Genomic DNA, 12,384 nt, shown 5'->3' with positions numbered 1-12,384 from the left:
ACAGCAGAAATACAGGCGGCTATCACAGAACTCAGAGTGGACAGATCTGTGCTTGTGGCCATGAGGCCATTTACACAGAGATGCCTGTAGAGTATTACGGCTCCCTCCTACATCTGCATTTACTTCTCTTTCTTATAAGGAGTCGGACACAAGATTTGTGCTCATACTCTTTAAAGTGACCCTCCACCCTGGAATTGAAAAGTAGCTATATATTTCTCATGTAAGCCATCCTACTTGATGCTTTCCTTTTGCCTCCAGCACCATCCTCTTTTCAGATAGGCATTTTTTTCCTCCCTCTTCCAATATGGCTGCTACATTGGTGAGTCTAAACCACTCCTCGTCTGCCTTTCCTGTGCTGTGGGATAGGAAGGCAGGGATGGCATGGTTTAGGCTCACCATTGCACTCCCCGTGCCATTGCAGCGACCATATTGGAAGTGGTATGAACAGAACCCCGATCAGTGCAACCGAAGGAGGAGGTAGCAGGAGGCAAAAAAGATGGCACCAGAAAGAGTGATTACACCTGATAAATGTAATCTTTTCTGTTTGTTTTTCTTCGAACCGTTCCAGCGTTTCAGAGAAAACATAGTTTAAATATCTGGCCAAGATCATAGGCAAAGATGAGACTAGCACCGAATAGACAGCTTCTTTCTCCCTCACTCCTTATGATTGACAGGTCTCTTTCAATCTACTGGCGAGATTGGATTAATTTTGTCCCCGACTGGATCTCTAAACTGTGGTATGTATTCTATGAAACACTGGAGCATTTCAGAAAAAAACATGCCTAGATTAAGTTGTGTAGCCAGACTAGGATTCCTGCTCCCCGTGACTTGACCGGTTCCCTTTAAACTTTGTTCTGATGATCATTTGAGGTCCTTAAGGTTAGATGCAGGAAATCAGACAAATTGCTGAACAGTAATCATAGACTTAGACAATATGGTACCGGAGCCTGCTCTTGGCTATACTGGCATATAGTTGATTTAGACGAAGAAGCCAGGGAAAGACTAGAATTTGCTTTCCAGTGGCCACAGGATGTGAAATGTAGCATTACAATTGCGGCCATTCTAATAAATACCTACAGACTACAAGGACACAGTAGCAGAGTCCAGATTGTCTCTCTGCCATACTGCTTTTTCCCACTACCAAACTAATCATGGCCGGATACTGAACTTAGAGAATAAACATAAATCTCGATTTACACTTCAGCATTTCACAGGTGTATCCTGTTTTTTTCCAGCCGTATAGTGTATTGTGCCTATCGCAGCCACTCTCCTCTCTGGAGCTATTGTAACAACTGAAGCTTTAAAGGGAACCTGTCACCAGAAAAAGCACTTTAATCCTGCAGATATAGGATTTATCTGCAGGTTAGTAGCATTCTCAACTTGCCCGCGCTTAGCTGAATACTGCAGGGAGAAAATGAACTTTATTCCCCCCGGTAGTATTCCGATTTCAGTCATGGGGGTGGTGCTGGTTCTGTCACCGCTCTGAATATAGAGAGTGGCGGCTGTAACTGCACCCCCGACACTGATTGACACTGGCTCTGCATTGGGGTTGGCTGTCAAGTCAGTGCCGGCAATCGGCTACGTGCAGGTGCCGGGCAAGTTAATAACGCTATTAACCTGTGTATCATATCTGCAGGTTTTATAGCGTTTTTACTGGTGACAGCTTCCCTTTAACTGAAGGTGATTTTAGTTATTGGAGCTGTTGTAGAATATTCTGGAACTCAGTCTAAAATTTGTTTCCCGGACTTCAGGGATATAATTAAAATAAGGAGTGGGACCCAATTTTCAAAGATTTATTGCAGCTATGGTGGAATCTGTAGAATGAGAATGGTGCTGAGTGCTACATAGAGTTAATATTCACATAGGTGGCCTACAGGTGCATGCATATGGTAGTTCACTAATATATTCAGTGTGTGTATCTAGATATACTGTATATATATTCATAAAGTCAAAAGGAGTTGAAGCAGCACACCATAATGCAGTTGTAAGGTGCTCTTTATTGGCCCATGTGGCGATGTTTCGGTCCTTGGTGTAGACCTTTCTTATTTAAACAATAAATACAAGTACAGAAAAATAAGCACTCAAAGCACTGATTAGAAATCACACTTACATATTTCTATCTATCTATCTATCTATCTATCTATCCATCTATCTATTATTTATCGATCATGTTCCTCATCGCTGTAGCGCTATGGCCGGTGCCCCTGCATGGTGTCCCCTTCTCCCTCCATGCAGGGATGCCGGCTTACTCACCGCCCCGACCCCGCACGTAACAATCGCTATTTATCTTTGAACATCTTTAATACATAAAACTCTTTAAAGCGAACCTGTCAGCAGTTTTGACCGATATAAGATTCGGCCATCACCTTTCAGGGCTTATGTACAGCATTCTATAATCTTGTATATCTGCCGCCAACCCGACCTGGAAGAACTGAACTGAAAAATAAGTTTTATTGCACTCACCCTGGGGGGCGGTCCGGTCCAATGGGCATTGCTGGTCTTGGTCCAGCGCCTCCCATCTTCTTATGATCGCTGCCCTCCTGCTTGCTTCTTGTGGGTGATACAACCCTGCATTATCCACACAGGCTCCCCAACATCGCAGGTCCGGCGCAGGCATACTTCTCTGCCTGGTTGAGGGCAGAGCAAAGTACTGCAGTGAACAGGTGCTGGGGCTCTTCGATCTTTTCCGGCACCTGCACACTGCAGTACTTTGCTCTGCCCTCAACTGCCAAAACTGCTGATAGGTTCCCTTTAATTTCTATGCTGCAATTCATTCCATACTTGTCACACTGACATCATGGATGTCATGTACGTACCCACAGATGAAACATGGGCATGGACCACGGATCTCACCAGTACTGTTTTTTCCAGTACAGGAATCACCAGGACTTGTGAAGGGGTCTTTATAGTGGGTAATCTACGTCCAGATTTATAGAGCTGAAAAAGGTGGTCAGGGTTTTTCAGCTGTAATTTAAATAGACTGTTAGCACAGAATTACTGTTCTAACCATACAAACGTGCTCAGTGTACTCATTTAGTTAACCGCCCTCCTCTTCCTTGATTGACAGATCTGGCTTTGACGGAGCAAGTAGGTGGAAAGATGCACAACAGTGTTTGGTCATGACAACGGCGCACAGACTGCCATTGCTTGGTTTGAACAGTCATTTTGTGCTGACAGAGTCCCTTTTTACAGTTGTATATGAACGTTAATTGTTTGTGGCAGTAAGTGTGATGCGTAAGTGTGGTGTTTTTGGGGGGAGTGTGAGCAAATGCATTGTTCACCTTGCTGAATAGTGTGTGTGGATCAGATAGTTTGCTCTTTGAACTGCGCAAGTGGCAGATAATGCCGTAACCCAGATGTATGGCTTCTAGTCTGTGTCAGGCATAACATTTTTGCTAATAAAACATACGGTATGTACTTAAAAATGATAAACATTTTCCGTGTTTGCTGCGTTTGATGGTTTGTTATGTGTCCAGCAGGACTGCGGTATAGAATACTATTTCATTTTATTAACCTCCTTACATTCACACCATTCCCTATCAGTATTAATGTGAAAACTATTTTACGACGAAAAATGGGTAGGCTAGTTTAAGTACTTAACATTTTATTGAAATTTAATTGAATAGTTAAGGGGTGATTAAAAATCTGAAATTAAGACTCTTTAGGAATTAACAACGTCCATTAAGCTGTAATGGGGCCGTTCACTAACCGTGCTTACACTGAATGGGAGATGTAAAATTGCATAGGAGTCAAATTAATGAAAATCTCTGTTTATTCTTGTGAGGCTTTGTACTGGCGAGCTGTAAATAACCTTAAGCCATTTATAACATCCATCATGGAGGATTTTGCTATAAATGAGTGAGATGAAGCTTGATGGATGACCATGTGACCTGAAGGAGATACTCTGCTGAAAGAGTTGTCTGATACCGGGATGGATGTGCATTGGAACGATCATGCAGTTACCTAATAATTTATGTAAAATATTTAGCAGGATAGATCAGTTGTCGGCATAGATGAATCCTATTTGCAGAATTAATGTTCCTGAGCAAAACTTATTGTAACCAGCTCTGTATAGATCTCTCCCCGTGTATGCAATTCCCTAATGTTTGCATGCGCCCCTTGACAATGATAGAATTCATCTACCATTATTATGGCTTGTGACTGTATTCTTTTCACCCTTTCTCCTCAAAATTATAGGTACAGTTTATTCAGAAGACAAGATACAGACAAGTAAAAGTAAATATTTACATTTTTTATTGTTATGCCACAGACACATTCAGTATATTTCATTCATGAACATTAAAGGGTAGTTAGGCTATATTCACACATTTTTGCGTTTTTTAATGCAATTTTAAAGCTGCTTTTTACAGTACCAGCAAAATCTATGAGTTTTCAGAAATCTCATGCACACAGTGCAGCATGTCCATTCTTTCTGCGTTTTTGCAACATTTTTTTCTTTCGTAGAAGCAATGAGAAAGTGCAAAAAAAAAAACAGCAAAAATGCAGCAAAAAAAACATTGCAATCAGTTATGCATTTAAGTGAAAAGAATGCAGATACAGCAGGATGTCGTACCCATTTATGTTTATGATTTTCCCAAGTTTAACTCTATATGTCTTGGTGTCCGTACAGTTAGTATTAGTACAGTTTAATTAAATTAGTAATATGTGCTAAAGTAAACAAAGCCTAACCATTTCGATGCCCCCCAATGTGTAAAAGTAAACAATGGCTGGCTGATGTGTGAGATTGAACAATACCTGACCAACTCAATGCCCAACCAATGTGTGAAAGTAAACAGTTCCCAGCTAACTCAATGTCCTACTAATATGTAAAAGTGAACAATACCTGACCAGCTCAATACCCAACCAATGTGTGAAAGTAAGCAGTGCCCAACCAACTCAATGTCCTACTAATATATAAAAGTGAACAATACCAGACCAACTCAATACCCAACCAATGTGTGAAAGTAAACAGTGCCCAACCAACTCAATGTCCTACTAATATATAAAAGTGAGGATTATGAACGGCGGACACATCCGTAGTTTTTGCTGATGTATGGCGGAATTCTCAGCCACTGCGGGATCCGTCTTATGTGGAGATATACTCGGACCAGTATGGACTCTGATGGACTGTCTCTTTTGAATCATTAGGAGACCCATTGGCATTTTTTCCATTTAACTCCCCTGAGTATGGATTATGATGGACTATTTGTTTTGAATTTTTAGGAGACCCATTGGCATTTTTTCTACATAACTCCCCTGAGGATTCTCCTTCACTGGAGTTGAAACGCGTAGGGAGACAAGAGACATTTAGGGTATACTGTGGTTGGTGGGAGGCCATAGCAGGGCTCACTTGGGGCCTGTCCTTGTGAGGACAGGAGCTCTTTAAGGGTCAACAGGGAAGACAGTGGTTATATTACATTTCCCTACCCTTGGCCTATTTTTCTTCCTTCTTTCATTGTGTATTCATCTGGGAACCTCCCGTCCCACAGAACTGGTGAGACCTCCTCCAGTTATCCGTCTAAATTGGTAAGACTGTTCCAATTTTTTAACTTTTTCAGCACTGGTTCACTTTAGCACCTTGTTACACTGTCTATGTATGTATTTTTGTTAGGGTCCAAGCGTTTTATATATTTATTAAAAGTTATGTTTTAATTTAGTGAATATCCTCCATAGCTATTCCCATAATATATAAAAGTGAACAATACCAGACCAACTCAATACCCAACCAATGTGTGAAAGTAAGCAGTGCCCAACCAACTCAATATCCTACTAATATATAAAAGTGAACAATACCAGACCAACTCACTGCCCAACCAATGTGTGAAAGTAAACAGTGCCCAACCAACTCAATGTCCTACTAATAGTGTTGAGCGATACCGTCCGATACTTGAAAGTATCGGTATCAGAAAGTATCGGCCGATACCGGCAAAGTATCAGATCTAATCCGATACCGATACCCGATACCAATACAAGTCAATGGGACTCAAGTATCGGACGGTATCCCTGATGGTTCCCAGGGTCTGAAGGAGAGGAAACTCTCCTTCAGGCCCTGGGATCCATATTACTGTGTAAAATAAAGAATTAAAATAAAAAATATTGCTATACTCACCTCTCCGACGCAGCCTGCACCTTACCGAGGGAACCGGCAGCCTTCTTTGCTTAAAATGCGCGCGTTTACTGCCTTCCGTGACGTCACGGCTTCTGATTGGTCGCGTGCCGCCCATGTGACGGCGACGCGACCAATCACAACAAGCCGTGACGTAATTTCAGGTCCTGAATGCCTAATTCTAGGCATTCAGGATTTGAAAATTACGTCACGGCTTGTGATTGGTCGCGTCGCGGTCACATGGGCGGCACGCGACCAATCACAAGCCGTGACGTAATTTTCAAATCCTGAATGCCTAGAATTAGGCATTCAGGACCTGAAATTACGTCACGGCTTGTTGTGATTGGTCGCGTCGCGGTCACATGGGCGGCACGCGACCAATCAGAAGCCGTGACGTCACGGAAGGCAGTAAACGCGCGCATTTTAAGCAAAGAAGGCTGCCGGTTCCCTCAATGAGGTGCAGGCTGCGTCGGAGAGGTGAGTATAGCAATATTTTTTATTTTAATTCTTTATTTTACACATTGCTATTAATCCCGATACCGATTCCCGATATCACAAAAGTATCGGATCTCGGTATCGGAATTCCGATACCCGCAAGTATCGGCCGATACCCGATACTTGCGGTATCGGAATGCTCAACACTACCTACTAATATATAAAAGTGAACAATACCAGACCAACTCAATGCCCAACAAATGTGTGAAAGTAAACAGTGCCCAATCAACTCAGTGTCCTACTAATATATAAAAGTGAACAATACCTGACCAATTCAATGCCCAACCAATGTGTGAAAGTAAACAGTGCCCCACCAACTCAGTGTCCTACTAATATATAAAAATGAACAATAACTGGCCAGCTCAATACCCAACCAATGTGTGAAAGTAGTATGCCCAAGCAACTCAATGTCCTACTAATATTTAAAAGAGAACAATACCTCACCAACTCAATGCCCAACCAATGTGTGAAAGTAAACAGTGCCCAACCAACTCTGTTGTGATCCGCTTTTTGGGCTCCCCTGGTGGTGGCTGGTGGTACTGGAAACTTGTGTGTGCTTTTCTGCCTTAGCTCACCTGCTTCCATCAGTTTTGGGAGTTCCCTATTTAGCCTTGCTCTCCAGTCACTTCCTTGCCGGTCATCATTGTAACCTGAGTCTTTCAGTTGCATGTTCCTGCTACTAGTCTGCTGATCAGCTAAGTGGACTCTTGTCCTTTTGTTTTGTATTTTTTGTCCAGTTTTCAGTTTTGTCATTTCCTGTTACTGGAAGCTCTTGTGGACTGAAATTGCCACTCCTGTGTGATGAGTTGACACAGGAGTCTTAAAGTAATTTCAGGATGGGTTTTTGAAAGGGTTTTTCAGCTGACCGTGAAGTCCTCTTTTGTATCCTTCCTCTATCTAGTAAGTGGACCTCGCTTTGCTAAATCTACCTTCATACTGTGTATGTCTTTTCCTCTGAACTCACCGTTAATATATGTGGGGGCTACTATCATCTTTGGGGAATTTCACTAGAGGTAAGCCAGGTCTGTTCCTTCCTCTTCCAGGCGTAGTTAGTTCTCCGGCTGGCGCATGGCATCTAGGCAGCCGTAGGAATGCTTCCTGGCTACTGTTAGTTGTGTGGTAGATTTAGGTCACGGTCAGCTTGAGTTTCCATCACCCGAGAGCTAGTCTGTTATTTTTGTGTTTCTGATGTTCCCATGCCATTGGGGAATCATGACAGTATGACCGGCCGCTGTTAAAGTAATTGGCAGAAGAAAGGAGAGTAAAAGAAGTCTGTAGATTTTTTTTTTTCTTCTTCCCTCTCATGTTTGCTATTTAGTTGGCTCAGTTGTATTTCTGCTCTATTTACAGCCTTGCCTTTCTCTCCTTCTAATCCTTGAATGGCTCTGATCTCTCCGGTTTAAGGATGGACCCTCAGAGTTTGGCTGCAGGTTTAAATAATCTTGCTACGAATGTTCAGAATTTACAAGATTATGTTATACGTACTCCTATTTCTGAACCTAAGACTCCTACACCAGAGGTATTTTCCGGAGATAGATCTCGGTTTCTGAATTTCAAATGTAATTGTAAATTATTCCTTTCTCTCAGACCTCACTCCTCTGGAGATCCTGTTCAGCAGGTTAAGATTGTGATTTCTTTGCTGCGAGGTGACCCTCAAAATTGGGCATTTTCATTGACACCAGGGGATCCTGCGTTGCTCAATGTGGATGCGTTTTTTCTGGCTTTAGGGTTGCTGTATGAGGAACCTAATTTGGAGATTCAAGCTGAAAAAGCTTTAATAGCCCTGTCTCAAGGGCAAGATGAAGCTGAGATATACTGCCAAAAATTTCGTAAATGGTCTGTGCTTACTCAGTGGAATGAGTGTGCCCTAGCGGCAAACTTCAGAGACGGCCTTTCTAATGCACCTTCAGTTTTTCAGTCCTTTATGCATGATATTTTCCGTGAATATCTGGATAAATTTATGATTGTGTATTTGGACGATATTTTGATTTTTTCTGAGGACTGGGAGTCTCATGTTCAGCAGGTCAGGAGGGTTTTTCAGGTTTTGCGGGAGAATTCTCTGCGTGTAAAGGGTTCTAAGTGTGTTTTTGGGGTTCAAAAGATTTCCTTTTTGGGGTACATTTTTCCCCTTCTTCTGTTGAGATGGACCCTGTCAAGGTTCGGGCTATTTGTGACTGGACGCAGCCTACTTCTCTAAGGGGTCTTCAGAAGTTCTTGGGCTTTGCTAATTTTTATCGTCGATTTATAACTGGTTTTTCTGGTGTGGCTAAGCCTCTTACGGATTTGACTAAGAAGGGTGCTGATGTTGCCAATTGGTCCTCTGCCGCTGTGGAGGCCTTTCGGGAACTTAAGCGCCGCTTTTCGTCTGCCCCTGTGTTGCGCCAGCCCGATGTCTCTCTCCCCTTTCAAGTTGAGGTCGATGCTTCCGAGATCGGAGCGGGGGCGGTTTTGTCGCAGAAAAGTTCTGATTGCTCAGTGATGAGACCTTGTGCGTTCTTTTCTCGAAAATTTTCTGCCGCCGAAAGAAATTTTGATGTCGGTAATCGGGAGCTTTTGGCCATGAAGTGGGCATTTGAGGAGTGGCGTCATTGGCTTGAGGGTGCTAGACATCAGGTGGTGGTTTTGACTGATCACAAGAATCTGATTTACCTTGAGTCTGCCAGGCGCCTGAATCCTAGACAGGCGCGCTGGTCGTTGTTTTTCTCTCGGTTTAATTTTGTGGTCTCGTATCTGCCAGGTTCTAAGAATGTGAAGGCGGATGCCCTTTCTAGGAGTTTTGAGCCTGATTCCCCTGGTGATTCGGAACCTACAGGTATCCTTAAGGATGGGGTGATATTATCCGCTATTTCCCCAGATCTGCGACGTGCTTTGCAAGAGTTTCAGGCGGATAGACCTGATCGCTGTCCACCTGGTAGACTGTTTGTTCCTGATGATTGGACCAGTAGAGTCATCTCGGAGGTTCATTCTTCTACGCTGGCGGGTCATCCTGGAATTTTTGTGCTTTTCTACCTTAGCTCACCTGCTTCCATCAGTTTTGGGAGTTCCCTATTTAGCCTTGCTCTCCAGTCACTTCCTTGCCGGTCATCATTGTAACCTGAGTCTTTCAGTTGCATGTTCCTGCTACTAGTCTGCTGATCAGCTAAGTGGACTCTTGTCCTTTTGTTTTGTATTTTTTGTCCAGTTTTCAGTTTTGTCATTTCCTGTTACTGGAAGCTCTTGTGGACTGAAATTGCCACTCCTGTGTGATGAGTTGACACAGGAGTCTTAAAGTAATTTCAGGATGGGTTTTTGAAAGGGTTTTTCAGCTGACCGTGAAGTCCTCTTTTGTATCCTTCCTCTATCTAGTAAGTGGACCTCGCTTTGCTAAATCTACCTTCATACTGTGTATGTCTTTTCCTCTGAACTCACCGTTAATATATGTGGGGGCTACTATCATCTTTGGGGAATTTCACTAGAGGTAAGCCAGGTCTGTTCCTTCCTCTTCCAGGCGTAGTTAGTTCTCCGGCTGGCGCATGGCATCTAGGCAGCCGTAGGAATGCTTCCTGGCTACTGTTAGTTGTGTGGTAGATTTAGGTCACGGTCAGCTTGAGTTTCCATCACCCGAGAGCTAGTCTGTTATTTTTGTGTTTCTGATGTTCCCATGCCATTGGGAAATCATGACAGTATGACCGGCCGCTGTTAAAGTAATTGGCAGAAGAAAGGAGAGTAAAAGAAGTCTGTAGATTTTTTTTTTTTTTTTTTTCTTCCCTCTCATGTTTGCTACTTAGTTGGCTCAGTTGTATTTCTGCTCTATTTACAGCCTTGCCTTTCTCTCCTTCTAATCCTTGAATGGCTCTGATCTCTCCGGTTTAAGGATGGACCCTCAGAGTTTGGCTGCAGGTTTAAATAATCTTGCTACGAATGTTCAGAATTTACAAGATTATGTTATACGTACTCCTATTTCTGAACCTAAGACTCCTACACCAGAGGTATTTTCCGGAGATAGATCTCGGTTTCTGAATTTCAAATGTAATTGTAAATTATTCCTTTCTCTCAGACCTCACTCCTCTGGAGATCCTGTTCAGCAGGTTAAGATTGTGATTTCTTTGCTGCGAGGTGACCCTCAAAATTGGGCATTTTCATTGACACCAGGGGATCCTGCGTTGCTCAATGTGGATGCGTTTTTTCTGGCTTTAGGGTTGCTGTATGAGGAACCTAATTTGGAGATTCAAGCTGAAAAAGCTTTAATAGCCCTGTCTCAAGGGCAAGATGAAGCTGAGATATACTGCCAAAAATTTCGTAAATGGTCTGTGCTTACTCAGTGGAATGAGTGTGCCCTAGCGGCAAACTTCAGAGACGGCCTTTCTAATGCACCTTCAGTTTTTCAGTCCTTTATGCATGATATTTTCCGTGAATATCTGGATAAATTTATGATTGTGTATTTGGACGATATTTTGATTTTTTCTGAGGACTGGGAGTCTCATGTTCAGCAGGTCAGGAGGGTTTTTCAGGTTTTGCGGGAGAATTCTCTGTGTGTAAAGGGTTCTAAGTGTGTTTTTGGGGTTCAAAAGATTTCCTTTTTGGGGTACATTTTTTCCCCTTCTTCTGTTGAGATGGACCCTGTCAAGGTTCGGGCTATTTGTGACTGGACGCAGCCTACTTCTCTAAGGGGTCTTCAGAAGTTCTTGGGCTTGGGTGAGTATAGCAATATTTTTTATTTTAATTCTTTATTTTACACATTGCTATTAATCCCGATACCGATTCCCGATATCACAAAAGTATCGGATCTCGGTATCGGAATTCCGATACCCGCAAGTATCGGCCGATACCCGATACTTGCGGTATCGGAATGCTCAACACTACCTACTAATATATAAAAGTGAACAATACCAGACCAACTCCATGCCCAACCAATGTGTAAAAGTAAACAGTGCCCAACCAACTCAATGTCTTATTAATATGTAAAAGTGAACAATACCTGACCACCTCAATGCCCAACTAATGTGTGAAAGTAAACAGTGCTCAACAAATTCAATATCCTACTAATATGTAAAAGTGAATAATACTTGACCAACTCAATGCCCAACCAATGTGTGAAAGTAAACAGTGCCCAACCAACTCAATGTCCTACTAATATGTAAAAGTGAACAATTCCTGACCAATTCAATGCATTGCCCATGTCTTAGGTAACGATGCCTGACCAATTCCACTCCACCCGCTGTTTTTACATTTGCAATTGTGTATTTTTTCATGAACTCATATGAACTTTTTCTTTCAGAAGTCACTATTGTTTCAGACATAAAAAACTTTTTCCACCAAATAATTTGATCAAATGTCCCTTTTTTCCAAAAATGGTTTATGGTGTCACATATGTCTTGCATTGGTGGCCTAACACCTTGTATTGTTCATGCTTGCATGGTGGAAGCAAAGCTGAACTTTGGGATTCTGTTAAGCTCAGAAAAAATGCAGCAAAACCTACTTTTTGTCTGCAGGTTTTTTACTGCCAGGAGATCAGGGTGTAGCTACATAAAAAAGCCGAAAAAAAGCAACGTGTGAACACAGCCTTAAACTTTAAAAAAACGTTTGACATATTATAACCACATGTCTGAAGTTTTCATTGGAGGGGGTCTGGGTCCTAAGATCCCAAGTGTTAAATATGCTTAGGGATCAGTGGGGCTTTTGAGAAAGGCCTGTCTGGTTGTGGGCTGCCTTGTCTTCTGTTAATAGAATCCGTGTTCTCAAGACACCCATACTGTTAAGAGTTGTGACAGAGCACAAAGTTGCTGGCTCCTTCACTTACCCCA

The 12,384-nt window shown here is 42.5% G+C and overlaps 1 protein-coding gene across 5 annotated transcripts in view; it reads left to right on the top strand.

Moving 5' to 3' along the window:
• ZNF521 (zinc finger protein 521) overlaps positions 1–12,384 on the top strand; it is a 498,777-nt gene that overhangs the window by 312,420 nt on the left and 173,973 nt on the right. For 2 of the 5 annotated variants that reach the window (XM_077270377.1, XM_077270375.1), the window contains one exon: positions 4,198–4,236. The exons of the other annotated variants lie outside the window; for them this stretch is intronic. In XM_077270377.1, coding sequence (XP_077126492.1) covers positions 4,198–4,236 — 39 coding nt within the window. The remainder of the gene's footprint in view (positions 1–4,197; positions 4,237–12,384) is intronic. 5 annotated transcript variants of the gene reach the window in all.

Source organism: Ranitomeya variabilis, chromosome 6, assembly GCF_051348905.1.
Source record: "Ranitomeya variabilis isolate aRanVar5 chromosome 6, aRanVar5.hap1, whole genome shotgun sequence".
NCBI classification, from domain to species: Eukaryota; Metazoa; Chordata; class Amphibia; order Anura; family Dendrobatidae; genus Ranitomeya; species Ranitomeya variabilis.
This window is presented reverse-complemented; position numbering and strand designations above follow the sequence as displayed.